This window comes from Heliangelus exortis, chromosome 3 (assembly GCF_036169615.1).
Source record: "Heliangelus exortis chromosome 3, bHelExo1.hap1, whole genome shotgun sequence".
Lineage (NCBI taxonomy): Eukaryota > Metazoa > Chordata > Aves > Apodiformes > Trochilidae > Heliangelus > Heliangelus exortis.
This window is the reverse complement of record NC_092424.1, coordinates 13454452-13480814: the sequence shown is the minus strand read 5'-3', so window position 1 is coordinate 13480814 and position 26363 is coordinate 13454452. Positions and strand designations below refer to the sequence as shown.

The 26363-nt window shown below is 55.9% G+C and overlaps 2 protein-coding genes across 12 annotated transcripts in view; both read right to left on the bottom strand.

Annotated features, from left to right (window-relative positions):
* Positions 1 to 4753: 4753 nt before the first annotated feature.
* CAPN11 (calpain 11) lies at positions 4754 to 18415 on the bottom strand. Of its 5 annotated transcripts, none has more exons than XM_071739312.1 (22): positions 18315 to 18415; positions 14933 to 15215; positions 14266 to 14335; positions 12414 to 12532; positions 12137 to 12270; positions 11793 to 11961; positions 11150 to 11233; positions 10903 to 10988; positions 10617 to 10691; positions 10048 to 10208; positions 9795 to 9964; positions 9575 to 9586; positions 9087 to 9298; positions 8924 to 8963; positions 8620 to 8685; positions 8284 to 8341; positions 8121 to 8185; positions 7215 to 7283; positions 7003 to 7081; positions 6445 to 6561; positions 6311 to 6369; positions 4754 to 6049 (listed from the first exon to the last, which is right to left on the bottom strand). In XM_071739312.1, exons 2-22 carry the CDS (start codon positions 15176 to 15178, stop codon positions 6023 to 6025), a joined length of 2118 nt encoding a protein of 705 aa, XP_071595413.1. In that variant the 5' UTR covers positions 15179 to 15215; positions 18315 to 18415; the 3' UTR covers positions 4754 to 6022. The 5 variants fall into 5 exon arrangements, with proteins under 5 accessions (XP_071595413.1, XP_071595414.1, XP_071595415.1 ...); XM_071739313.1 differs by lacking the exon at positions 18315 to 18415 and adding an exon at positions 17245 to 17334; XM_071739314.1 differs by lacking the exon at positions 18315 to 18415 and adding an exon at positions 15670 to 15801.
* Positions 18416 to 22359: 3944 nt separating this feature from the next.
* TMEM63B (transmembrane protein 63B) overlaps positions 22360 to 26363 on the bottom strand; it is a 46330-nt gene continuing 42326 nt past the window's right edge. For 2 of the 7 annotated variants that reach the window (XM_071739306.1, XM_071739303.1), the window contains 6 exons: positions 26105 to 26267; positions 25830 to 25935; positions 25541 to 25708; positions 25285 to 25400; positions 24879 to 25063; positions 22360 to 24013 (listed from right to left, as the gene is read on the bottom strand). In XM_071739306.1, the coding sequence (XP_071595407.1) occupies positions 23908 to 24013; positions 24879 to 25063; positions 25285 to 25400; positions 25541 to 25708; positions 25830 to 25935; positions 26105 to 26267 (844 nt within the window). In that variant the 3' untranslated portion in view covers positions 22360 to 23907. Of the gene's footprint in view, positions 24014 to 24865; positions 25064 to 25284; positions 25401 to 25540; positions 25709 to 25829; positions 25936 to 26104; positions 26268 to 26363 lie in introns of all 7 variants that reach the window. The other 5 variants (XM_071739307.1, XM_071739308.1, XM_071739309.1 and 2 more) reach the window with 4 other exon arrangements.

The window sequence follows — 26363 nt, the reverse complement described above, 5'->3', positions numbered from 1 at the left end:
GGGAAGGCTGCAGACAGAGCAGCGTCAGTGGTGGTAGAGCTAGGCTGGAAGCAGCTCTTTCCTCAGGGTGGTGGCAAGTCTGTGGAGATTTGTCCTCTTGTCTTCTCTTCCCTGCCACCCAAGAGCTCTGGGGAGTCAGCTTGCTCAAAGCCCAGCCTCTGCCTTCTTGCTGCTGAACAGGGGTGAGCTCACAGCCCACATATCTTCTGGGCAGATCCAAGGGCTGGAGCCAGCCAGCACCTCTGTCTTCTCTGGGAGAGGATGACGTGCTGGGAGGTCACCCTGGAGGGCAGCATGGTAGGAGGGCCAGTGGTGTGGGATGTGCCAGCCTTTGGACAGGATGTGGCTGTGCTACCCCCTGGTACAATCCCTCTTGGTCACTGCTGCCTGTTGGCGGAGGGAAGGGCTTCTGAGTAGCCCCGTGCCCTGCCAACTGACAGGCAATGATCCCTGGCCTCTGCCTCATGAATGACCTGCCTGCTCCCAGGACAGCATATTGGCTTTGCAAGAAGCCATCATTCCATTTCAGAGGTAGGTGCAAGGGACAGAGCAACCATCAGCATCTGCCAATGCTTAAAACAGCTATTGGTTGGATAAAGCTCCAGAGGATTTAGCAGGGATGATGGATGCTGGGAAGAAGGAAATGGCCCTTGGGCATCTTTTCACAAGATGTGTGAGATTTGCTGCAAATCTTGTTCTGGGCACAGCACTGGGAAGTAATAGAAATGGGAGGGGAAGGAAGATGAGAGGGTCCAAGAGTCCTTTCTTTGAGACTTCATCCTTCTAGTGAGGGCCTGGGAGGGTATTGGTGGTGGGGACACCAGTGGCACCCGAGTACCCAGCCCCATGCAGGAGGAACATAGGCCATTCCTGCTGAGGAGCAACGGGAGCACTATAAATAGTTTGTTTAACACACCATGGCCAGGCTCTGGAAAGCCCCAGCCCATCACATTCCCTATTGCTGGCACTGAGACGGCAGCTGCTGAAAAAGGCCAAACCCAGCAGCTGCTGCTGCCTGGTGCTCTCAGCCCCTGCCCTGAGCCCCCAGCCCTCCTACTCCCCTGGCAGAGTGGCTGAGCCCACGGCATCTCTTACTATGGGTGCTGAGTCTTGCCAAGGAGGTGCCAGCTCTGTGCTGGTGTTGGCACTGCTCCCGAGGCTGGTGGCAGCTGCAGGACGTGCCCACTGCCTGTCTGCTGCTGCCGGAGGGACGAGGATGGGGAGGGGACTTTCCTCCATGACAGCCCTTTTCGTAGAGGGGACAGCACCAAGCCTGGCTGGGAGCTGTGAGGCCATGCCCGGGGCAGCTGCTGCCCACGCACATGCCCTCAGCCGTGGCTCTTCCTGGCAGCTCTGGGGATGCTGGGCTGGGCCATGGTCCCCCACCCTCCACCTCTGCTCACACAAAGGCCCCTTGTACCCACGGGACTGACATTCCTGCGGCTACGGACCCGGGACAGGGTGAAGTGCAGATGAGGGGGAGAGGGACCAGAGCCCGGCTGCTGGGGCAGCTGGTGGGGCCAGGTGGGGCCAGGCTGCTGTCCTGTGCCTGGAGGATGGACGTGAGCAGCTGGTGGGAGAGGGGGGACCGGCAGGGTGAGCAAGCAGCTCCAGGCTGTGGAGAGCAGGGGCACAGGGTGCTGTGGTACTGGGGAGAGGGAGTAGTGGTGCTGTGCATCCATAGGTGCTGCCTGCCCATCTCATGCACTCTCACCCAACACAGAGTTGTGGGGTGGGTGTGGGAAAGGCAGGAGTGGTCCATGGGCAAGACTAACCCCACACTAAGAGAAATTTGGTCCACCTCTTGCTCCTCATCTTACATCATCATTGAGGGACTGTGCTGGGCCTCCACTTTGTCCCCTTTTGATACAAGGGGGACAAGCCAGAGTACTCTTGGTGGCATTAGGTGGCAGCTGGGGACACCCCGCCTGCTGCCCCCCTGCCAGTACTGGCCTGCCAGCTGCTGGGGCCAGGGAGGGAAGGGATCTGCCAGCTGGTGCCCTGTGGGAGGGAGGGGGCTTCTGGTAAGGCTACGCCAGAGGCACCTGTCATCCCAAAGCTGGGGCATCACTGTGCCCTACAATTGAGCCTATGTGTGTGCAACAAGACCCCGCAGCTGAGACAGTGATGACAGCTCTGCATTCTTGTCCCTGTGTCCCATCCCACCCAAACCCTTATTTTCCAGGGCCTTTGGGGTAGCACAGGGAAGTGGGGAGTCCAGGCTGGCAAGCCCTGAGGTGCCCCTACTCCACACGAGACAGCTCAGCTCATAGGAAGCTATGAGCCTCATGCAAGCAGCCCATCTTCCTCCAGCCCTGGAGAGCATTTTCTTCCAGAGGAGAGAGGGCAGGCTGGGGAGATTCTCCCTCTTACTGTACTTCAGCTCCCCTTCATGCTCTGAGCCAGGTCATCTCACCCCAGAGCTAGGTGGTGTCCCACCGTGGGAAGGCTGGTACCAGAGAGCTGAACTGGCATAAAGGGCACCCACATGGGGGGATATTGCAATGCCAGGTGGGATAAAGTGCAAAGGGCATTTCTCTTCCAAATGTACCCCTGGGGCCATCTAAAACAGAAGAAGCGTGGCCTGGATGATCGGGTAGTGAGGTGGATCATGAGCTGGTTGAAGGATGGAAGCCAGAGTCAATGGGATGGAGTCAGTTGGAAGTCTGTTTCTAGTGGAGTCCTTCAAGGGTCAGTACTGGAACCAGTACTATTCAGTATATTTATTGATGACCTCTATGAGGGAATAGAGTGTACTATAAGCAAGTTTGCTGACGACACAAAACTGGGAGGAGGGGCTGACACCCCAGGAGGCTGTGCTGCCATTCAGAGGGATCTAGACAGGCTGGAGAGTTGAGCAGGGAGAAATTAATTAATTACAAGGGCAAGTGTAAAGTCTTACATCTGGGAAAGAACAACCACAGGTACCAGTATAGGTTGGGGACTGAGCTGCTGGAGACCAGCACTGGGGAAACGGACCTGGGGATGCTGGTGGATGGAAGGATGACCAAGAGCCAACAATGTGCCTTTGTGGACAAGAAGGCCAATGGCACCTGGGGTGCATTAGAAGGTGGGTGGCTAGAAGGTTGAGAAAGGTTCTCCTCCCCCTCTACTCCGTCCTGGTGAGGTTGCATCTGGAATGTTGTGTCCAGTTTTTGGGCCCCTCAGTTCAAGAAGGATCAGGAACTGCCTGAAGGAGTCCAGCACAGACCGACATCATCTTGGTGATTAAAGGAGTGGAACATTGGCCTTACGAGGAAAGGCTGAGAGAGCTGGGTCTCTTCAGCTTGGAGAAAAGGAGAAAGAGGGAGAATGAGGGGTGACCTCATCAATGTTTATAAATATGTAAGGGGTGAGTGCCAGGAGGATGGAGTCAAGCTTTTCTCAGGGGTGACTAATAATAGGACAAGGGGCAATGATTATAAATTGGAGCATAGGTGGTTCTGTATAAATATAAGGAAGAATTTTTTCACTGTGAGGGTGACAGGGCACTGGAACAGGCTACCCAGGGAGGTTGTGGAATCTCCCTCCCTGGACATTAAACCCAACCTGGATGCATGCCTGTGACCTGCTATAGGTGACCCTGCTCTGGCAGAGGGGTCGGACTAGATGACCTTTCAAGGTCCCTTCCAACCCCTAACTTTCTATGATTCTATGACCTATTTCTATGATGCAATGCCCTTCTAGGGTATCAGCAAGATGAAGGATGCACATACTGACAGCAACTCCTGCTCTGAGCCATGCAATGAAAAATGCCACCAATCCAGCACTCCACTGTCCTTTCCCTGGAAGGCTTTTGCCTCCAGCTGTAACCTGCCTAGCCTCAAATGAAGGAGAATAAAACACATGCCTCCCATAGCCACTACCCAGGGTCACAGACCTCACGTTCTCCCTTTCCAGGGTCCAGAGATCCAGGATGCCTCACCACACTCTCCATGATCAACTACATCCTACCTGAGCACTCTTTTTTCCCTTCCTCAGCTCCCCCAACACAGTGTTATTTACAAGCAGAGCCCAGTTCTGCCACCAGCAGAAGAGGCCTTGGCAAGGGCTGGGCAGGGCAGTGCTGACCCCAGAACTCAGCCAGGACAACAAACTGTGAGCAGCACTGATATGCCCCTGTGCAAAGTCTGCTGGGCCAAGCCCAGCCTTGCTGGCTGCCTTCAGCTGCTGCTGAGCTACAGGTAAGGCAGGAAGACAGGCACAGTCTGCTACAGCTGCTTGCATAGCAGAGGTACCCAGCAATGCCCCAGGGAGGCCTTTGGGACATCATAGCCAGAGCAGGAGGAGAAGCACGGGTGCAGCTGCGTCCCTTGGGCAGAAGCTGCCCCAGCCTCCTCGTCCCAGCCTGGTACTAACACAGTCCTCCTGCCACCCACACCGTGGAGCAAGCACTGGCTTTTCCTCCACTTGGAAAATCCCTGGGATTACCAAACATCCCTGCCAACAGTATTCTAGTTGCTCTGGCTTTGACAAGCAGTGCTCCTTTCCACCTCTCTTACATGGTGCTGCCCTTGTGTGTCAGTGTTGATGCTCCTGCAAAGGAAGGGGCAAGTTTTATATAACTATAGGGGATACAGGCCCTCCCATCCTCCCATGGCAAGACCTGCACCTGGTGGTGCTCCTCCACCACCCACGCCCTAGGCTGGGCAAGCAGCATGCCCTGGGCTTGGCTCTGCATCTCAGCCCCCCTAACCCAGGCCATGGTGAGCAGAGAGAGGATGCAGCTCAGAGTCACTGCCCAGACCACACGTCCAACAGATCTCAGTTTATTCCCGGAGTGCGCAGTGAGCGGGGTGAGGAAGGGGAGCTGCCAGGTGGGCAGCAGGGGTTATTGCTGCAGGCTTGTCCTCCAACAATGACAGGGGTCTGGGGGAAGCTAACTGCCTGCCTCTACAGGGCAAAAGATGGGCCACCACCCACTGCTAAGCTGGAGCCACCCCGTTACCCGAAAAGAAGGTGAGGGAAATGGAGGAGCACAGAGAAGTGCAAATATGTTGGCACTGGACCCCATCCACACTGGGTGAAGGAGCTCAGGGGAAAAGAAGAGTGTCAGTGTGGGAGGGTGATGGAAAGGTGAGGGGGGGGAACCCAACTGTGTGCAGGAGAACATACTCCCAAACTGTTACCTCCTTCTCTCTGGGAGAAGGCACTGTCTCTTGGGTGCTGTGGGCCACAAGCAGAAGCAGCAGCTGTCCCAGGGATGGGAGAGGAGGTCAAGCTACTGTGACAGTGATGGCATTGCTGTGCCCACAAGGAAGAGAGAAGCTTCTGCTGAACTACAGGGTGGAACGTGGCAGGGCATCCTCTGAACATTCCGTGCTTAAATTGCATGGCTTGACACAGTGATGGGGGCAAAGGCCGGGGCACGGAGGTGGGAGGGATGTGTTGAAGGCCACGCAGAAAGAGCCAGTGGGCTCCACGCTTTGGTCGTGTTTAATGATGATGAATGCAGTGCAAGGGCTTCAAGAGGAAGAGAATGGCCCTTCCTCCCCCCAGAAGGCCACCTGGGCTCCCTGGGAACCCATTGCCTCTGCCTGGGCAAGGTAGTACCTGCTGGTGCTCCCAGGCACGGGTGCAGAGACAGGCAACACATGCCAGGAGGCTTGGGGCAGAACTAGAGGAAGTGATACAAGTCCCCTGTCTCTACCCTGTGCAGCTCCTGCCTTCTCCCTGCTCTGCAGCCAGCCCCTAGCCTGATCCTTCACTCCTGACAAGCTCAGTGGAATGCACAGGTACCCCGTGCTGATTGCCATCCTCCTGTTCTGGGGTGGGGACAGAGGAGGCGGGGAGTGGAAAGAAGCGCAGCCCAGAAGAGGAGAAGGGCATCCCCTGCCTGCCTTGATCCCTGGTCCACTGTAGAAGGTGGCGTGATGCTTGCCAGGCAGGAGGCAGGGCTGGTGGCTCAGCGTGGGATGGAGCAAGGGAGGAAGAGTATCCTGTGTTCACAGATCCAAGGGGAGGCACTTGAAGGGGCCTGGCCCACCGGGGTGTCGCTGCTGCAGCAGGTCTGTCATGGTTCCTAGCCACACATTGTCAGCAGCAGCCACTGGGAAGGAGAGGCAGAAGGGATAATTAGGGGCTAGTATATTTTTGACATGTCCTCACGTGTCAACTTTGACAGCCCTCCAAGAAACACCGAGCCTGAAGCAATCCAATTTTGTCATCATCTTTTATGGGTTCTTTCCCTATCCAAGGAGCTGAAGGACTTTCTACCATCCACCCCAGGTGCCCCATTCACCTCAGTGCCTTGTCCCCTTGTCTCCCATCCCACCTCTGGACTGACCTCATAACTAAACTGAGATCTCACCTCAGTGAGGTTCATGACAGCGGTGCCAGTGCCTTCGGGGTCCATGCTGTGGAAGAACCCTGCAGGGAAACAAAAGCAGGGTGAGCAACATGTCCCTCTGTCCCTGCCCTCCCTACCCTGGAACTGACACTCACTGAACATGGCCTCCAGCTTCACAAGGCAGCAGACAAAGTTGTCAAAGTCCACACCCATGTCAGCATCTGCATAGCGGGCCACCACGACCTGATGCAGCTTGTTGTTCAACTTGAAACCTGCAAGGCAGAGAGCAGCCAGCAGAGAGGAGGATTTAACTATAGAAGTCCACGTCCCCACTCAAAGGGGCCACCAGCCCACTCAAGGAAGTGCACCAAGTCCAACCTCAACAGGAAGAGGGGATAGTCTTCCTGTAACCATACAACTAGTTAGCTCACTGATCCACCCCAGGCCTCTGCTTTTCCATAATGGGACCCTGCAGGTCAGAGGACAGAGGATGGGACCACATTACGTGTGTCCCTAAGCCCTGAGGCTCCAGCACTTGGCACAGGGATTGGGACAGCCCAATACAGACACAGGCCACAATCTCACTATGACAGGTTGGCTCGAAGCAGGCACTATAGGATGGTTTCACTCTTCTCCAGCTACTTGGGACAGGGCTCTGATAGCAGGAGCCCCCTCCTCAGCCCCTCCCCAGCCCCGACCTTCTCCAGACCTACCAGCTGACTCCAGAGCCATGCGCATCTCGTAGGAGCTCATGGTGCCTGACTTATCCAGGTCATGCTGGCGGAAGATTGTCTGCAAAAACATGATGGAGGATGTGAACAACAGGCTCTCCTGCCACCTCCAGCCTGGCTGTCCCCTCACCCTGCTGCCCCAGGAAGGAGTGCTACCCTTGCACAGGGCACCATGTCCCCCCATTCTTCCTCACCAGCCAGCTCCGGATCTTGTTCCACAGGATCTGGAATTCCACCAGGCCAAGGCGGGCACTGCCATCTTTCTGGGGATCAGAGTCAAGGAGAAAGCACCCAGCAAAGGGATGGTGTAAAAGCAAAGCCATCGGATCCCAGACACCCAAGGCAAGAAAAGCCACGTCACACTTAGCCTGCCCAGTTTTCCTCCCAGCTTCTCCTCTGTCCTGCAGCATCAGCAAAACTGGAGCCTGCAACCCAGCAGAGAAAGTGCAAGGCTTAAACTACCTTCTGTGTTATCTCCTGGGAACAGCAGTACTGCTGCTGTAGGAAGCTCACTGCTGTGGTGTCCTCAGAGCAAAACTGCCTGGCCTACAGCAAAACAGGATGCTGCAGAACCAGGCTGGAGAAACTCAGGTGCTCCTCTGCCCTCACTTAACTCCTCAGCTGCATGTCCTTGTGCAAGCAGGAATATGTTATGGCTCCCGTCACTTTACACTCTCATCCTCAAGCGGTAGACAGGGCAGTTTAGGGGGAAAGAAGCTCAACTGCCCTCGTTCCCTTCCAGGAGCACCTAAAAGGCTGGGTGGCATCACAGCACATCAGGGAGGGAAAGGAAGTACAGGGAGCTTCCTCTAGGAGGGGATGGTTGAAGGTGTGAGTGGGGTTAGGCTGGGATTCTGGTGGTGGAGCCAGGACCCAAATAAAGCAGAGGAACTGATGACTCTTTCTAAAGCACCTGCTGCTAAAGCCCAAAAATGTAGGGCAGGTTGCTCTGAAGCCACAAGGACCCCTTCCTTCCTCCCTCTGGTTGAACCACCTCAGTACAGGTAGAGACCCAAGCCTGAGTTCCTATGGAGAAATCTTGCCCAACCAGAAGGCTGAGCACCAGGGAAGCTGGGCCCTGCCTGCAGCACCAAGGATACATCCATCAGGTTGACCATGTTGCGGCAGGAGTCCAGGCTGAACCCATCTGTCTTCAGATCTTTGTCTGTGGAGGAACGAGGAGGTTGAGCATGTGCATCAATACCTAACATGCTCAGCAGGCCTGGGCCACAGGGACCAAGGAGCAGGAAGGGCAGCACTTACGTCTGGAGATGACTCTGTTCAGAATAGTCCGGAGCTCGAAGACGCTGATTTCCATGTCCTGCAGAAGGAGCAGAGTTAGCAGCACACCTTGCCTGCCCTCCACCCAACTTGTGGCCATTCTCACTCTCCTGTCTAAACATCTCTGCCCTATTCACAGAACTTCAGGGTGCCATTGCATTTCCTGTATGCCCAGAAGAGTTTGGCCACAGTAGAGATGGACCTGACTGCAGGATGGTACTGAGCGAGTGTGGGGTGAGCTGGAGCTCACAGCCAGGGGTCCTGTCCCCCACCCTCCCCAGGCCAGGGTCCTCCAGAGGTTGGCACAGCTGAACCTACCTCCCCTGCCAGCTGCTGGAACATGTTCTTGAAGCCATCCTCTATGTCATCCTCAGTTATCTCCTCCTGGGGTTACACAGACCAGAAATAAGAGGTTAGTGGTCAAACCCAGGCTCTGCCCAGTCTCCCAGGCTCAGCAAATCCAAACTTCTTTGTCCTTCTCATCTTTGTTATTTCCCACATTCCCATCACCTCAAATCTCCCTTCTCCAGCCACAGTGGCATCCCAAATCCAGCAGCCTGCAGCTCTGCCCTGCAAGCCCCAGAACCTCAGCACCAAACAGAACCAAAGCTGCAGCTCCTACCTCATCTGCCAGATCTGCTGAGATCTCATCATCCAGCTCCCTGGGGACAGAAAGGAGAAAAACAAAGCGATGAGCAGGGCCCCCAGCCAGCAGGCTGCCTGTGGTGGGAAGTTTCCCCACCACAGGCAGACACAGGGCATTGCCTAGCCATGCAGGGACTCACTGTGTGTCTGACTGCTTCTCAGTGAAGACCCTCAGGATGAAGTCAGCTTCCTTGTGTGGCTCAAAGGTGGAGGGCACAACGATGTACTCGCCGGGGGGCAGCCGGATCTGGTTGCTCACCTCTCGCAGGTTGATGAAGGTCTCAGACCGTGCCCGTGACTGGTTTCGCAGGAAGAAGTCCTTCCTCAAGTGCACGTTCTGGCTGCCCTGGGCCTGGGGGAATGAACGTGCTTGTGGACCACAGCCCTGCAACAGGGGGGCATCCACAGGGAATGGTGGGAGCAAAGCCAACTCCAATAGACAGGACATCCCTGATGGGACCCAGCAAAAACTAATCCCCCCACACATGGAGGTGATCAGCACCCTGCTCACTGCCAGCGTGGTGGGAACACCCATGCCACTGGGTGTACATGTATGCAGGTATGTGCATTAACCCATTTCTGCTCTCTCTTGCACTCTTGGGGTAGGCTACAACAGCTCAAGACGTACCTCCTCAGGAACCTGCAGGAAAGAGAGAAAGTGAAAACAAAATCAGAACCCTGGTACCTCTCCCCATCCCTGCAGGGAGCATGGGATGAGGGACATTAAGCCACAGATTGGCGAAAGCAAATGGGAAAGATTTCCTTGAGGACTGGGGTGCCAGATTGAGGTGGGACTGGCAGGGCTGAGCCCGTCCCCAGGAAGCAGCATTGGGGTGAGCTGGGGTTACCTCGTAGACAGCAAAGCCGATGGTGTGCATGTCACCTCCCACTCGCCGCTCTCGCCGCCGGTGCTTCTGCATCAGAGCCACCAGGAAGCTGCAGGCCACCTCATCATCCCCGGGATCGTCATCCTCTTCCAGAAGCTTGATCTTAAACTGTGGGTTGATCCAGAATGTGGCTGGGAGGAAGAGGACGTGTGGATGAGACATCTGGCTCCATCACGTGCCGATGAATGTGGGGTGACATGGAGGGGAGAGGTACCTGGGTGATTCCTGCAGCCCCCGGCAGTGCTCCCCCGGCGCCAAGTGCCCTCAAACACCTGCGTGTGCCACCTGCTGAGCTCGTCCTTGGTGAGGGCATCGGGGGTCAGGTTGCAGATCTCCAGCCTGGAGAACTCCCTCAAGAAGTCCCGGAAAGACATCCTGTGGGAGGCAGGCAGGGGCTGAGGCCAGGGAACTACTGTGGGGGGGAGGGAGGAGAGCACAGGCAGCTCTGGACCCAGCCAGCGTTTTGGGAAACTTAAATGACAGCAAGATCTTTTACCCTGAGCGGTTATGGCTCATTTAAAGCCTGCGACTGGGTTTGGGGGAGAAGAGATGTTTGCCCTTCCTAGATTGTTAAAAATAACATTTAGTTTGGCTGGATTTCCTTGAAGGCAGGAAAATTATTAACTAGATCAGATGAGGAAATGCTCTCCAGTGCTGGAAGCCATCTCATAAAGGCAAGTCGTGTTCTGGTTGAAGCAGGACCACAGAGTCTATCCCCACCCAGCTCCTCTGCTCTTTCCAAGGCTGGCTGCTGAAAGAGAAGCACTTTGCTGTGGCACTCACCAGAACTCCCCATCCTCCATCTTCAGCTGCAGCTCTTCCCTATCTCCAGGGTCAATGTTGTCCCACTCAGAGGAGCTGGAATAGCAGAAGAGACAAAATTAGATGAGGACTACTCAAGGTGAACTCAGAGCACTTCACAGCTGGCTCTCAGCTGTCCCCCTCTCCAATGTGAAGAGCACTGCAGGCTGTGAACTTACCCAGGGCAGTGCCACGCACTCAAATGCTGTGTCTGCAGTGCCTGCTGGCCTGCCAGCAGCAGGACTGACATCCCACCTATCCAACTCACCCATCACTCCAGGCTCCAGTCCACTCCACCTGACCCCAGGGGTTCCTGATGCGGATGAGCTGCTCCTGCTGACCCCGGTAATTCACCTGCCAGACACCATTCACAGGAGGCTGAGCCCATGCCACTGTCCAGGCTATTTTACTGTTTATTGTTTTACTGTTTTTTTATATGTTTAATTTTTTTTTTTCTTTTAATGTTTTATTTATTATTTTACCGCTTTTATTTTATTCTCATCTAGCCAACTCACGTCTCTAAAGGCTGTGACAGAATAGGCGTGGCCTTTCACCAGCTTCTTGAAGGTCACTGCTTCCATGTCAAAGGCACTTGTGATCTGAGGAAAATGTGCAAATCTCAAGTGAATATGATTAAATTAATGTAGTCCTATCCCTACTCTTTCCCTTCTTTCTTTGCACTGCTCCAGCCAAGAGATGCAGCAGGTAGCAACTCACTGTGCTCAAAGGCTGGTGGCTGAGGACAATTTAAAGATAGTTTCCCAACAAGAGGATCCTGAAGATCCACAGGGAACCACCCAAACTTCAGAAAGCAAGAAAAGGATTTCATGATGAGGGAACAGATGGAGCACTCTACCCCAGGAGTGGTGCTGACATATGACATGGCCAGAGCTATAGGGAGACCCTTGTTCAACAGCCCAAGCTTGTGATGGATATTGCCACTCCATCCAAAGCAACCTGTTCCCAGCAGCTGGGGTGAAGCCCCACATGCTGTGCCCTCAGACTGCCATGCTGGCTGTGGAAAGGGTGTTCTGCTAAGAGGGGAAAGCAGTAACCTCCCACCCCAGTGTCCCAGAGAGGGACACAATCTCGAGCTGTCAGCCTCACTTTGGCCATCACTGGGGCAGAGCTCCGGGCTCATCCCAACACACCACTTACATCAATGGAGCAGCCCAGCAGGGACCCTCTCTCCAGTGCCTTGCGGATGATGTGGCCCATGTTGCGTGGCGGTCGCTTGAGGTCATACATCTCTGCCACACCACCAGTGAAGTCCTCAAATCCCTCGGTGGTGCTGCCCCCCGAGAGCGCCTCGTAGCAGCCATTCAGCCTAAGCACCAACGAGAGAGAGGGGCACGTGAGGTGACAAGGACATAGCACACTGCTGCTCCCCAGGGACCCAGCACAAGCAGGGACAGGTACAGAAGAGACCCCCACCCCTCTGCCCCACACAGTGAGGTGCCCTGTCCCCCACCCACCCACATGCCCACCGTAGGGATACCCACTTGGCATAGGCCTTCTCCAGTAGAGCACTCCAGAACTCGGTGCACTCTGCCGAGTGGACAAACAGGAGCTCCCCATCCTTGGTAGGCAGCAGGTCATCCACCACCACATCCACCCACTCACCAAACTGCCAGATCTGGGGGGTCAGGAGAAGAGCAGAGTAGGCTCAGAGCAACACACGACTTGCTCATCTTTACAGCAGAGGAAAGCCCTCAGCCCACCACCCTCCCTCCCACCCCCAGCCCACCAGCCATGGAGGATCAGGAGCTCCTAGCCCACCTGAAAGTGGAAGATGCCAGCATAGTCCTCCTGGAAGCTCTGTCCATGTGGCACTACACGATGCAGGAGCTCCTCGTTGAGTGTGAGGGAGCCAATGGCAGCCAACAGCCAGCAGTCACCTGGGGAAGGAGAGGAGGCCAGTGTTAGCCCTTGCCACCTCCCTAGCTGGGGGTAGTCAGTGGATGTGTAGGAGCCCATGGTGGGCTTTCCTTGCAAATGTTTGGAGCTCCCCAACTCAAAATGCATGTGGAGAAACTGGAGAGGGTCCAGCAAACAGACACAGCTCAGGGAGCCAGGCTCCACTCAGCCTGCCTTGGAGAGCAGTACTGGCCCAAGACAACAGGAAATGATCTTCCCTGACCTGAAGCCTCTGTCCAGACCATCACCTACCCTCAGCACCAACAGCCCCTTCCTGCAGTTATTTTCCTAAACCTGCCTGGGACTCATTCATATGAGTGCTCTCAATGTCTTAGACAGGGAGTTCTGCAGCAGAATTACACTTTGCATTTAAAAGAGCATTTTGCCAAGAGAGAGGTTTAATGCTGCTGCCCTGGCTTCTCAGATTGCAAGAAACATCACCGCACTTTTCCTTCCAAATGCTCTTAACCACAAGTGCTGCTCCAGGCCAGCAATGCACTTTGAATTATTTCCTTTGGTTTCTCTTTTGCCTTTAAAGCCTGTCACACCTTAGCCTTGAGCCTGGAAAACCTGTACTGGGCTGTGGTTTGACAAAATGGCATTTCAGACTTTTTAATGACCAATTGAACACCACCACAGTGCTCTTGGGCAGTTATGTGCTCCAATTACTACCTCTAGTTTAGTCTAATTACTGTATGTATTAAAAAAGGTCAGTCCTGAAACCAGAATGCTGTGTGTCCTAAGGTACACAATACTCCCAATCAAGTGGCCAACTTGATCCAGATTAGGACAATGCTCTTGGGTAGTATCCAGATCTGCTTCTGATGATCACAAAATCTCAGTTGCCAGTCCATTAACACTGCCTTTGGCTTGGGACACACCCCTGGAGAAATGACAAATCACCACTTGTACTCTGTAGCTCTCCATTCAGTTTCCTTCTGCCACACCACATTGCTTTGCAAGCACTTTGTCATGACCAGCATATCTTCTCAGTTTGTTACTGTCACCCAGCTGCCATCCCTCACCATTTACCAAAGCAGGAAGCTCTTTGGAGCAGCTCCTGGTGTTGATGTTGACTTGTGCCAGGCACAGATCCACCCAGCATCTCCCCTGACCTTAGCAGGGTCAGCCTGTGCACATATCAACCCCTTTTTGTGGACCTGTTGGAGAATGTTGGAGAATGCTCCTGAATGTTCCCGAAAAGGTAGGGGGTGTGACCCCTTTGCCGTGCCCAACCCCATGTTTGAGGGGCCAATTAGATCGGTCCATACTCCTGTGCTACCTGCACCAGGGATTCGCTGTGCTACAGGTAAACACAGCGGGTGTCCAATAATACGTTATATTGTTGTGTGGTGGCGGGGGTGTGGTCACAGAAACACTATATAAGTAAAAGTTACTGTGCAATAAAATAGAAGCTTGTTTATCAACCATATTGGTTGCATGAGTTTTCCTCGCCGTTTCCCAACATGGAGACCCTTCACCTAGAGCCACAAGGAGGCATAGGGGGTTCCCTTTCCACCACACTAAATGGGAAGGGAGTCTTTCATACAGAGATGGTTGTGCAGAGGCCAGCATAAAAATGTGCTAGGCTTGGGTAAAGGTGCTGGTCTATCCTCAGCATTACAGAAACACCTCTTCTCCAGCCACGCCAACCCTCCCCACAACCCTCCCTGTTCTCCGGATCAAGGTCTGGGGACAGAGCTCCAGCACTCACCCAGAGCCCCCTGGCAGATATCTGTCCGGGTTGCACCACCAACGATGAATTGAGGGTCACCTACTAGTTCCTGCAGGAAGAAGAGAGAATCAGATGACGGTGCTGGGGGTCTCAGCAAGTCCTGAGCTCCTGGGGGTCTGGGATTTGCTGCAGCCGTGACTCAAGAGGAAGGATATGCAGTCCCAACAGATGTACCCCACCTCTGCTCTGCCAGGGAAATCTGTTTGTCTGCAACCCCAAGGCTGTCACAGTAATGCAAGGCAAGTTTTTCTGCTGTAGCCATGGTTGGATATGGCTAGATGGATTAATAGCATTCCCCTTGCACCTGTGGCACCAGGGAATATACACCCTCAAACGTCCCAGTCACTGAGGGTGACAAAATCCATACCCCAGTACCTAGAAGCCATGGCATAGTCCACCCATTTCAAAGCCCAAGGTCTGCTGCCCTGAGAAAGCAGGGTCTGATAGACATGGTGCTTTTTGGGGCATACACTCGTGGGGCATTGCTCTAGGCCCTTGAGAAAGGAGACTATAAAGCACCCAAGGGAGTTGGAGCACCAAGAAAAACAGGGTAGGGCCAGGCTGCAGCTTGGCAAGCCATGTCAGTGCAGACATTGCAGGACAGGGACATCAGCCCAGCCCATAGAGAAGCAAGCCCAGCACTTACCGATGGACGCTTCCACTCCACCCCTCGTGTCTTGCTGGAGTGTGGCCCCAGTTCCTTGAATCCAAGGGCAGAGGGGCCAGCTGGGAACTGGGGGTCCCTAAAGAGGCTGCCACTCTCAATGCACTCCTGTTTGAGGGCCTCATAGTCCTGGTTGTAGTACTTGACGGCGTTGCTGTGATCACCAACTCCCTCGGCTCTCAAGCGATCCCTCTGAAGCCGAGCAGCCATCCCACCAAAGGGCATCATAGCCGGGCACCGGCAGCGCTACCTTCGGCTCCGCTCCCTGCAACAGAAGGGGCACGGCTGGGCTGAGGCAGGGCTTAGTACCCACTCACCTCTCTGGGGACATTTCACACTGCGCCAGGCTTGGGGCTGGATCCCCACCACCCCGCGGCAGGGACATTCCCCACCAGCATTGCCCCGGGGCGGCGAGCAAGAACCGGCACACGGAGCACCCCCGGGGTGGGCCCCCGCGGGGACATGACGTCCCCAACCCCCATCCCAGCAGCAGCGCCGTTCTGACCCATGTCCTGCAGCCCGGCTGTCACGGCCCCGCTGTCTCTGGGGCGAGCAGAGGCTCCGAGGGCCGTCGGGGAGGAGGCAGCTGTCCGGGAGCAGGGAAGGGACCGCCGCTCTCCCGTCCCCGCCGCACCGGAAGGCCGGGCCCGGGGAATGTCAGGCCCTTCCCCCCCACACACACCCCGGCAGCCTCCCCCCCCGGCCCAGCTTTCCGGCACCTTCCGTCATCCCGGCTCCTCCTCGCCCCTCGCAGCTGGGAGGGTGTCAGTGTCCGCCCAGCTGCTTCTCCGATCCCCGGGCGCCTCTCCCTCGAAAACCGACCCGGCTGCCTGAGCACTGAGTCAACCGGGCCGGGAAGGGAGGAGCCCGCGGGGCGCAGGGACAGCTCTATCTATGGGGCCGGGGAGGACGAGGGGAGGAAGAGGCGGATCGGCCCTTCCCAGCGCACACACAGCGGGAGGGTGACTCAGGCCTCGCCGGCAGCCAGCTGGGAGGCACCGGAGAAGGACTGCGGGGTGCAGCGGGGCACCCCGGCACCAGGACAAGGGGTGGGGCACTGCCCCGGTCCCTTGCCTGGTGAAGATCTTGCCACAGCCCTTTCTCCCGGGGACTTTAACGCCCAGTTCCTGGGTGGCTGCTTGGAACCAGCATAACACAGCTGTCGGGCACATCTGGCCCTGCAGCCCTGCCCCATGGCACCCCCTGCGCTGCCCCCATCTCCCCTCCCTGTGTCCAGCTGCCCTCGGCCTTGCTCAGACACCTCTGTCAGGAACCGGTGCTCATGCCCACCACACTGCCCAGGCTGGAAGGGGCCTCTGGGGGACCACCTGGTCCAACCCCCCAAGAGCAAGTGGAGTCACCTGCACCACGAGAAGGTGCCACCACCATGGACCCACCAGAGATTGAGGCTTTCCCTGTCCCACTCCACTCTTGCCTGCCTTCCCTTAGCTATCCCAGCACTCAGAACAAGGAGAGCTGCCTCTCCAGAGCCAGACTGTACCCTGCTCCTACGGGATGGAACACTGGGCAGGCAGCAGTCCAGCTGTCCCACTCCCCAGCCATCTTGGCTCCTGCTTAGCAAGGTGATGAATACTCCAGAGGCTTCTCTGCGCAAGACAGTGGAGCAGTCCTTGGGTAAATAGCCCAGGAGCCAGCAACCCACTCAAAGCAGTGGGCTGGAATGCCAGTGCTGGACTGCTGCCTGCCCAGTGTTCCATGCTGTAGGAGCAGGGTACAGTCCGGCTCTGGAGAGGCAGCTCTCCTTGTCCTGAGTGCTGGGATAGCTAAGGGAAGGCAGGCAAGAGTGAAAAGGGTGCAAGCTCTTGGCATCTGCATAGCAAATAAATCTGGTTGCTAACTCAAGGAGCTGCCCAATCCAGCTTTTCAGGAGGAAAATCTACTTCTCGTCACTCCGCCTGCCCTGGGATGTTCTAAGCCCGTTATTCTTCTCCAAAGCAGTATCCAGTACAATGGCCCTAAATCTATGGACCTCAGCCTTTTTCCATCATCTTCTCTCTCCCACTCCTGCTCCACAGCCAGCACCTTGGCAGCCTCTCCCAGCAGCGAGGCACTCATTGCCTGCAGAACTGGTGGGATGGCTCCTCCAGTTCAAGCCACTGCCCAGAGCCAAAGGGACCTGTGGGAAGAGGAATCCCAAATGCAGCCATCTGCAGAGCCTCCAGCTCCCACCTCCCCACCTCCCCAGCACTCACATTGCAACCTGACAAGGGCTGAGAAACTCCCCTGCCCACAGCCCCTGACAGGCTTCCTGCACCCATTCCCACCCTGCCTACCGGCACCAGCCATGGCGGCGGACACGGAGAGCTGTGTGTTGCTGAGACATAGGCACCGTGTGAGTTATTCTTAGCTGTGTGGCTCAAAATACTTGGGAAGGTTGTGCTCGGTGGCAGACAGGAGGTCACGCAAGCGCAGAGCAAGGAAAAACATTTCAGACCCCAGGATGGGACAGGAACCATACGCCTCCCCCAGGCTGATGCTGATGGACACTGCAGGTCCTCCACCAGGGAAGAAATAGCAAGCAGTGATAAGCTAAACCCCTGGCACAGTTTTTCCAGACCAGGCAACATCCAATCATAATATGATGCTTTTCAGTATCAAAGACATCTCTGATTGTCCCCCCCCACCAGGTGGGAGCAGAAAGACACAACAGTCCCTAGAGTTCCCCGATACCTAGTGTGTGCCCTGGGTAGCACCACTGCTGAAGTCCAGCCAAAAATCTCTGCAGGATCTCTAGCTTGCCAGATGCTCTTGGAGTCTGAAGGAGGAAGGAGAAAAGTCTCCCTCATTCGCCTTAAAACTAGTCAGGCCAAGCCTGCACACTGCATCCTGCTGCAAACTCATGAGGCACGGGGCAAGGAGCCACAGTCGCCCATAGGGACCCACATTACGCAGGCAGCTCTCAGGCCCTTCCCAGCCCTCCGAGTGACTAAAAAAAAAGGTCCTCATTCCCCACAAGCTTCCCTTTATGATCCCGCATAAAGGAACCCCCCTCGACGAGATGCCGCGCTGTCTTGGTGTGGGCACAGCATCCCCGGGAGGCTGCGGTACCCAGTTTCCTCGTCGCCCTGATTAGGAAGCCTCTGGGTCTCTGCGGCTGCGTTATCTCATGCAAAAATCCCCGCGGAGAGAAAGGGAATGGGGGAGAGGATCGGAAAGCCTAGAGCAGCTCAGAGCTCGGGGGAAGGAACCGGGGGGGGAAGTCCCCGTCGCCGAGCAGGCTGGGGACCCCCGTGGCAGAGGAATCATGCCCGCCCGGCGACGGGAACCCACCCCCAGAGCATTCCCTGTGCTGGGGGTCGTATAAGGGTGAGGATGGGGATGGGGAGGGGGAGAATGGACTTACGGAAGCTGCTGCTGCCACCGCCCTGCCGGTTCAGCCCAGCCCAGCCCAGCCCAGCCCAGTCTGACAGAAGGTGGGGTTTCGGCGGGCAGGATGTGCGAGCAAAGCCGGGATAGGAGGTGGGAGGGGGAATTAAAGGCGCAGCGACCGATCCTAACTATGGGGGAGAGATTTATTGGGGTTGTTAGAACTGTTCTGGTTGCTGTCACCCATCTTCCAGGGATGGCGGGTACCCGCTGGGCTGGTCGCGCTCCTTCCACCGTTGCTCTCAGCAAAGGGCTGGGTGCACACAGGCTTGAAGGAGAAGAGGAAGAGACTTTCCGCTGATGAAGGATTTGGGGGTGAGACGGCACTGCTGCACGCTACTGGCGCCCCAGTTTAGCTGGGTGAAGCTCTGCGCTGTGCCTTGTCCCAGAGCATGTTGAGTTCTGGTGCCAGAGGTGAGCACAGTGGTCCTAGGCTTTTCTCCTTCCTTCATGTCGTGTGTAGGCTGTGCCCACACCACCTCACTCCAGCAAGCCCTGGCAGTCACAGCCAGCACGCACTCCACCAGCTGCCCCGTGCTGCTGGTGCCAGCAGGGTCCACCTCGAGCAGGTCCCATTGCCCTGCAGCTCCTTGCAGCAGGGCTGCCCCAGCGTGTCCTCCATGACTCAGGGTGCAGCTATGCCGGGTGGTGCCCGTCGCTGGCAGGCATGGCCACAGCAGGGTTTGCTATGGCACCCTCCAGCCCCATGGGGCATAACATGGCTTCGTCTGGCATGGCACAGCCCAGTGTGGACTGGCACAGCATGGATTAATGCAATTTAGCCCACCACGGCCCAGCACAGCATGGCACAACCAGCTCAGCCCACCCCAACCCCATGGCTGGAAAGAAGCTCTGCTTTGCTGTCCTTCTGGTGCTAGGGCTGAACATAGTGAGCCCAAGGGGTGTCACCAAATGTGGGGCTCCTTATCCTCTCCTCATGCCAGGTTGCAGGGGGAAGTGTGTGCCCACCCCATTTGCTGGAAAAAAAATTAGAACAGCTTTAATGAAGTAACAGTAATGTGAAAAAGGAATAATAATACCAATAGGAAAATAATAAAATACATACAAATATATGCAAAACCAACATCAAGCTCCCCTGACGACGATCAGGTCACCACCAATGTTGCAGTGCTGGCACTGGGAAAATCTCAGACTGGACTCAGCAGCGGACAGGAACTGGATATAGAAATGCACAGACTGAGACTGAAGGCAGAATACAGTCCTCCTCAGATGCTGGCAATGGAAGAAGAGAGCTTGATCCTCGTGATCCCTCAGCTTTTTACTGAGCACAATGTGTATGAGATTAAATAATTCGTTGGTCAGTTTCGGGTCACCTGTCCCATCTGCTCCTCCCTACAGGTGCAACCCATTTACACACTTCCACTTACAGCACATAGGAAATTTAGCAAGTGACCTTGGTTTCTTAAGGAGTAAGGATCAGCAAGAGCCTTTCTGCATACCACTCATACCATTACCTTAGCAGTAACTATAAACATCAGGTGTTATCAGTCCTAGAAGCAGACACTGAAAAATATGCTATTAACTTCAGAAAGTGCAGTCATTTAGAAGAGACTTAACTGAAATGTTACTGAAAGGAGAAATCGTTCTGCCCTGGCTCAAGCCTGGACTGGGGGAAGCTCCTTGCTAAGCAGGATGCAGGTTGTTTATTGGGTCAGGAGCTGTGTCTCTTGCTTGAGGGAAAGGCAACCAGGACATCCAAAGCCAGCTGAAGCATGGCCCTGGTGCTGCACCTAGAAAGGCACACTATAGCTCTGGCCAGAAGCCACCAGAGCCGCCCCAGCCCCATCTAGGGGAACCCACCACAGCTTGCTCTGCCCACCCTGCCACTGAGGAGGCTTTGGGGCACTGCAGCAACCACTCCAGCTTATCCTCAGCCAGAAGGCAACTGTGTCACTGCCCAAAGACTGGAAGTGAAACCTCCCGGTCCTCCCTGGGGTCACCAGTCAGCTCTGCACCAAGCTGCAGGCAGCAGCACACCCTCCAACAAGAAGCAAGCAGAGCTGTAATGCAAAAGTTTGTTCTGCTCTGGGCTTGTACCTGAATGGCTGCCAGCTTTTTCTCAGGTTTTGACCACCACTGACCACCCTGCCCACTCAGATCCACCCAGAATAATGCCTGTCATTATCATGCCCTTGGTCTGTTCATCTCTTGCCTGTTACCCTTAGGTGGTCCTTAAAGCCGCTTTCGCAGCTGATCCTCCTGGAGTATAAGACAGCTCCTGTCTAATCCTGTCATGCAGGGTGCCCCACATCTTGTCACTTGTGGGTGGGATCCCCCTGAACACCTGCACAATTTCCTTCTTCCCTCAAATTTTCCTTTGCAGTGGTTCCTTCAGGAACTTGGCAGCAGGCATCGTTCTTTTTTTGTCTTGGTTCTCTTTGTCTGTACCCAGCCATTGCTCTTCCCAGTCCTTTGGCTGAGGGTTGCCAGGGGAAAGAGAACTTTTTGTTCCCTCCTCACACCACACTGTTGGCACGTGACAGCACAGGGCCTGAGCCCAGGGATGCAGGAATGGAGGTGGGTGGCCGAGGTTACCTCTCTCTGCCCCACACCTCACCTCTGTGTTGCGTCATCCTCCAGCAACAGCCACCATACACAGATGGTGCTCGGCTGCGGGCCAGGGCTGCCACTGCCTGGGAACCACCCCTGCTCCAGCCTGCACCTAAGAGCAGCAGGGAGCAGTCCTGCTTGCTTCTTCCCCCTGCATTGCATGGCCAGAAAGCACTCCCAGCCAAACTTCACTCCAGGGGTCTGGCACTTCTCTGCCTTTCCCAAAGCCTTTAGGTGCCCACCCAAACCAGGCTAGGTGACGGGTGTAGGAGTGGCCACATAAATTGCTACTGGGACCGTGGCTACTGGCAAAGCTCCTCTTCCACACCATTCCCAAAGCATACCATCCCCATCCACCTTTTAGCAGCAGACTTTGATGCCTCTGCACAATGGAAGGAACCTGCTTGGGCCTGGAGAGCCCCTGAGCCACATCTGGGTTCCTAGCAGCAGGGCAGGGCTTGTGCTTGCACAGGGGGAGCATGCAACATCCCCTAGCCCCTCCTTTTTCACCACGCATGCTCCTGCATCCCTGCCGCAGCTGGGGTCCTCTCCGCCCAGGTCCCAGCCCCCCACCCCCTCCACAAAGAAAAGACTGCAAGAACAATAGCTCCTTTTTTTTTTTTTTTTCCTGTTTTCTTTTGTACACAAATATATACAGGGTATTATACACGTCTCTACACAGACAGTGCCACTTGGAACACACAGCTCTCCACAGGCAGAGTCCTGACAGCCACAAAGGCAGCCCACGCCATGGCTGTACCTAGAGCCTGGAACAACCCAGCCCACCCACTGGACCAGGGGCAAGGGCAATGGGTATTTGCAAGAAGAGGGAAGCAGGATCAATATCCTCCCCACCCCAGCCTGGGAGTGGACAGGGAGCTTTTAGCTCACATACTCATTTCATTTGTAGCCCATCCCTGAAAGGAAGAGTGACACTCACTGCATCTCTCTGCACCCACACGTGCTCCAGCACCAGCTGAGCCCTGGGAGCCAGAGCAGCGTGCCCTCCCCTCGCATCAAAGACCCCCATCTCTTCCCCTTCATCCACCCTTTCCTCGGGGCCTGAGATTCCTATAGAGGTATACAGGAAAGTCAGCTGTGTCCTCCACAGAGCAGCCCCTGGCCTGCTCAGTGTTTCTGGCTTCCCTCATCTAACAGGGACAAAGGAGAGAAAAGCCATGGATTGTGACCGCCCTTCCCTGGAGCAGAGCTGGGCAGGGCTGATGCTTTACTTCTTCAGGTCTATTAAAGTGCTTGGAGCTCTAGAGCCAGCCGGGTGATTGAAAAGTTCAAAGCACTGACTGTCACCTTCCACCCGGCATCATCAGACCCTGGAGGGCACAGCCCCAGCGAGCTGGAGCAGCACCCACAGATGACAGGCAAAGGGAGGGTGGTAGTGTCTGCAATGAGCACCGAACAGGATGGTGGCAGGGGGTTGAGGGAAATAAATATAGCTCAGTAGCAGGGAGATTTATTATTTTCCTTTACATTTTACACAAGGGGAGGGGGGAAGCAATTGAGGGCAACTGATACTATCCAGGAACCCCCTCAAAAAGAGCCTTCAAATAGGGTCAGACCTCCCTGCAGATGGCAGGGGCTTCAGTTCACCTCTCTCATCCATCCTGTCCCCTCACTGCCTCCAAACACAGCTATCACCAGGGAGGAGGTGAGGTCAGAGGTAGGGGAGGCACAGCCCCCCGCTTTCAGGCAGGGTGATGCCAGAGGGGCTTACACACAGTCTGGGCAGGTGAAGAAAGCCAGTGCAGCCCCAAAAGGCTTTTGTGCTCCTGAAGATGGTGGGCTTGCTTGGAGAGGGCTCCCAGGGGCTTCTCTTCCAGGACTCCCTCCCTTGCCTCAGCTGAGGAATATCCCTGTGGCAGCTTGGGGAAGGCAGGCCATGGACCCCATTACAACCAGGCAGCATGGACCCCACAGGGTGCCAAGGGCCTGTGACCCAGGACCCTTTCTCCCCTCTCTCCCTAGCACCCAGGAGACCCCCAAGCACAGCCCCCCCATGCCTGATCCTGTTGTGCAGACACAGGGCAGCAAAGAGGGGTGCGGTACCACATGGGGGTCAGGTTGATTTTCGTTTGAAAGGGGGGTAAAATGTGCAAAATAAATGCCACTTTAAATGACGTTGCAATACCCTGCCTGGGCCCCTGGGGCAGGAGGGGACAGAACCTGGGAGAGAGGCTGCCTGCACCTCCTCCGGCCCTTGAGAAATGCCCTCAGCACACCTCACTTTGTGAGGGGCTGATCAGATCACTCCAACCCCATGCCCCTTCCCCAGGGTGATGCCACCCCTGATCACAAGGCCAGGCTGTCACCTTCCCTGTGGGGAGGGAGAAAGTTTCTGTCACCACCTCCTGCACCTAGCCCAGCTCCTGGTATGTCACACCAAGTGGATCCTGCTAGGGGCTGAGAAAGGACAGAAGATGCAAGAGAAGCCACCCCTCTCCCTAGATGGGGCTTCCAACACATTGACTAAAGCTTTCCGTTTAACACCTTCCTGTAAATCTAATAAATTATTAGTGTTTCTCACCAGGAGGATGGGGAACAGCGTGGCCTGCTGAAAAGACCCCGGAAATTCCCCTTGTGCCCCTCCCCACAAATTACCCAGCCTTCCTCCTTCCTGCAGGTCCACAGCACCACCGTGGGGGTCACAGTCCCCCTCCTCCCCAGCCCCCAGGGTATTGGGGTCCAGGGATGCATTAAAGAAGGTAGCTAGTAAAGCGCATGCCCGCTGAGCTGCCGGGCTGGCGCAGGGGTGGAGGGGTAGGGAAATGGAGGGCTTGCAGCAGGGCCCCTGCCCTCACGGAAGGCAGCGGCCCCGGGGGGTGGATGGGTGAGGGCAGTGGCTGGCACCCTCAGGTCCCTCTCCCCAGGTCTCACAGTCTGCCCCGCTCCTGGGCCTCCTTCCCCTCCCACCCTTCGAGGCCCCTACTGGTGGATCTCGTTCTCTATCAGGCTGTCCTCACACGACTGGAAATCCGTGTCGTTCATGCCATCTGCATTGATGAGCTCCTCGTCCTGCGACCCCTGCTCCTCCGACTCGGTCGCTTCACCCTCGGGAGACGAGTCCTGAAGCACTTGGGCGATGTACTTCTGCCAGGGCATGGGGTGGGGAGAGAGCAGAAACACATGTGAGCCCAGGGGACAGAGCAGCATGCAAGAGGCTGAGTGTTGGAATTTCTGAGAGGGCAAAGAAGGGTCCAGACTCCATGGGATGTACTGTGGGAAGGGAGAAAAGCTGGGCTGGCTTGATCCTGCAGCAGTGGATGTGCATCCGCAGCATCCTGCAACACCCCCAGGGAGCCAGGGCTGGGAGAGCACAGGGCTTCTCAGCTCACTGGAGCCCATGTGGGCTGGAAGACTCTTTCCTTTTTGCCAGGGCATGTGTCCCTCCCTCTGAGGCTGTGCCTGCCTCCTATAAGGAATCTCCTTTTGGAGAGATGCCCCTGCCCTTAGATACATGGAGACTGTGAAGGAGTCTGGATTACATGTTCACACCTCAGCCTTCCTCTCCCAAGGAAGCAGGAGGCTCTGCTTCACCCCATCTCTGCATGTACCCCCTGAACAGTCAGTGCAGACCCCAACTAGAAAAAAACTCATGGTGGAAGGAAGCAGCTAAAACAAACCAGTGAGCCAAAGAGAAGCTCAGAGAACTGAGTGGGGATCGGGAGAGCCTTCAAGGCAATGCTCACAGAAAACACTTTGCATTAGTGCTAGGACTGGCCCAGCGGCTGAAAGCCTTTACTGATGGGCCAGCATGCAGAGATGCAGACTGAGAAGGGAGACTGACCTGGCTGGATGCACTGTCCCAGCAGAGAGAGGTAGAAAGTAAAAGCACAGTGTCTGAAGAGAAGGGGAAAAGATGTGCATGTGTGTGTGTGTGTGCGTGCGTGTGTTACGCTTCATCCCCCAGCTCAGGTGAGGGGCACAGTGCCCAACACTTGCCTCCCACACTCACTGGGAGACTTTGGCAGCTGCCTCAGAGAGGTGATGAACGAGATACTCAGACAGGAACCCGGGTAAGGGGAGCGCCAGGGCGTGGAGGTGGGGACAGAGACTCACAGCTGATTTGGGAGCTGGCAGACTGGTGGCAGGTCTCCCATTCTGCCTGCTTTCTATGGCGTCCACCTCTGTGTGGTCAATCTGGAGAGGAATGAAGAAACAGAAAGTGCTACAGCAACATATCTACTGTCCCACCAGAGGAGAGGCATACAGGTAGCAGGGACAGCCTTGGAACTGTCCCCTCTGCAAAGCCAGGGTTGAGATGCTCTGCCAGTGAACAGTCTGGGGCCTCCCACAGAGCCCCCACTGTTTCACTGCTGAGTTGTGCTCCCAAGGAGAAGGATCCCACATCCCCACCTCACCTTGTAGTTGTGAGCGCTGAGGTATTTGAAGTGCCCAAAGCAGACGTGACACAGGCAGATCACAATGGTGATCACAAGAACCACAAAGGTGAACATGGAAGTGGGGGCCAGGAACCCTAAGGCAAAGGAAAACCAAAGTGGTGGTGTCAGTGGGACCCTGACCGTGCTCTGTGGCTAGGGGCTACCAGGATCACAGCCTGGACAGGGAAGTGGTTCTGCAGGAGACCAGGGGCTGGCATCCCAGACCAGTGCTCACCTGTGCGCATGGTGGAGAAGAAGAGAAGCCAGAAGAGGCAGAGGATGGGGGCTGCCACCACCTGGTTCACAGCCCCTGAGTGGATCTTCTTGTCCAGCTTGGCAGGCAGGTAAGCATAATACAGGTTGTATCGGTCCACCAGGTGCTTAAGCAGCATGTACATGAGCCCTGGGAGAAAGGGAGGGATGCCAGCAGAGCGGGGAATCGGCCTCTTTCTCAGTGCCTGTGACTGACAGAGAAGATCTCACCCACCCCCCCCGACCCAAGGAGGTGGAGGGGTATCACTTACCAAACGGGACGATGATGGGGCAGGTGATGCTGTATGTCATGACCACAGTGAAGACGCACATCATCCAGGCGTAAGCAGCCCCAAACTGGAACTCGTAGGCCTGGTGCTGCACAAGGGATCAGAGGCCCATCAGCGTGATGCCGGGAGCAGAGCAGGGGTGTGCAACACACCCAGCTGTACACTCAGCATCGGGCAAGCCCCATCCGGGCTGCACCGCAGCACAATCAACCCCTGGGTGGGAGCCACAACCCCCCCCCCTCAGCCCCGCTACGTACTCGCTTGACGTTCCTCCGCTCGGCAGCCGAGCGGGCCAGGCAGAGGCGTATCATGTACATGAGCAATCCCGGGATCCGCAGCAGGTCCATGGCATTCCCAATGAAGGCAGAAGCGATGACATAGTTGACGAAGAAGGCCCCGTTGTCTGGCAGGAACACACACCTGAGGAGGTACAGCCAGGCTGCAGTAGGCGTTCCCTCCCTTGCAGGGCAGCAGCCCCCAGTTTGGACACCAACTCCCCCCATTGCAAAGAAGGGT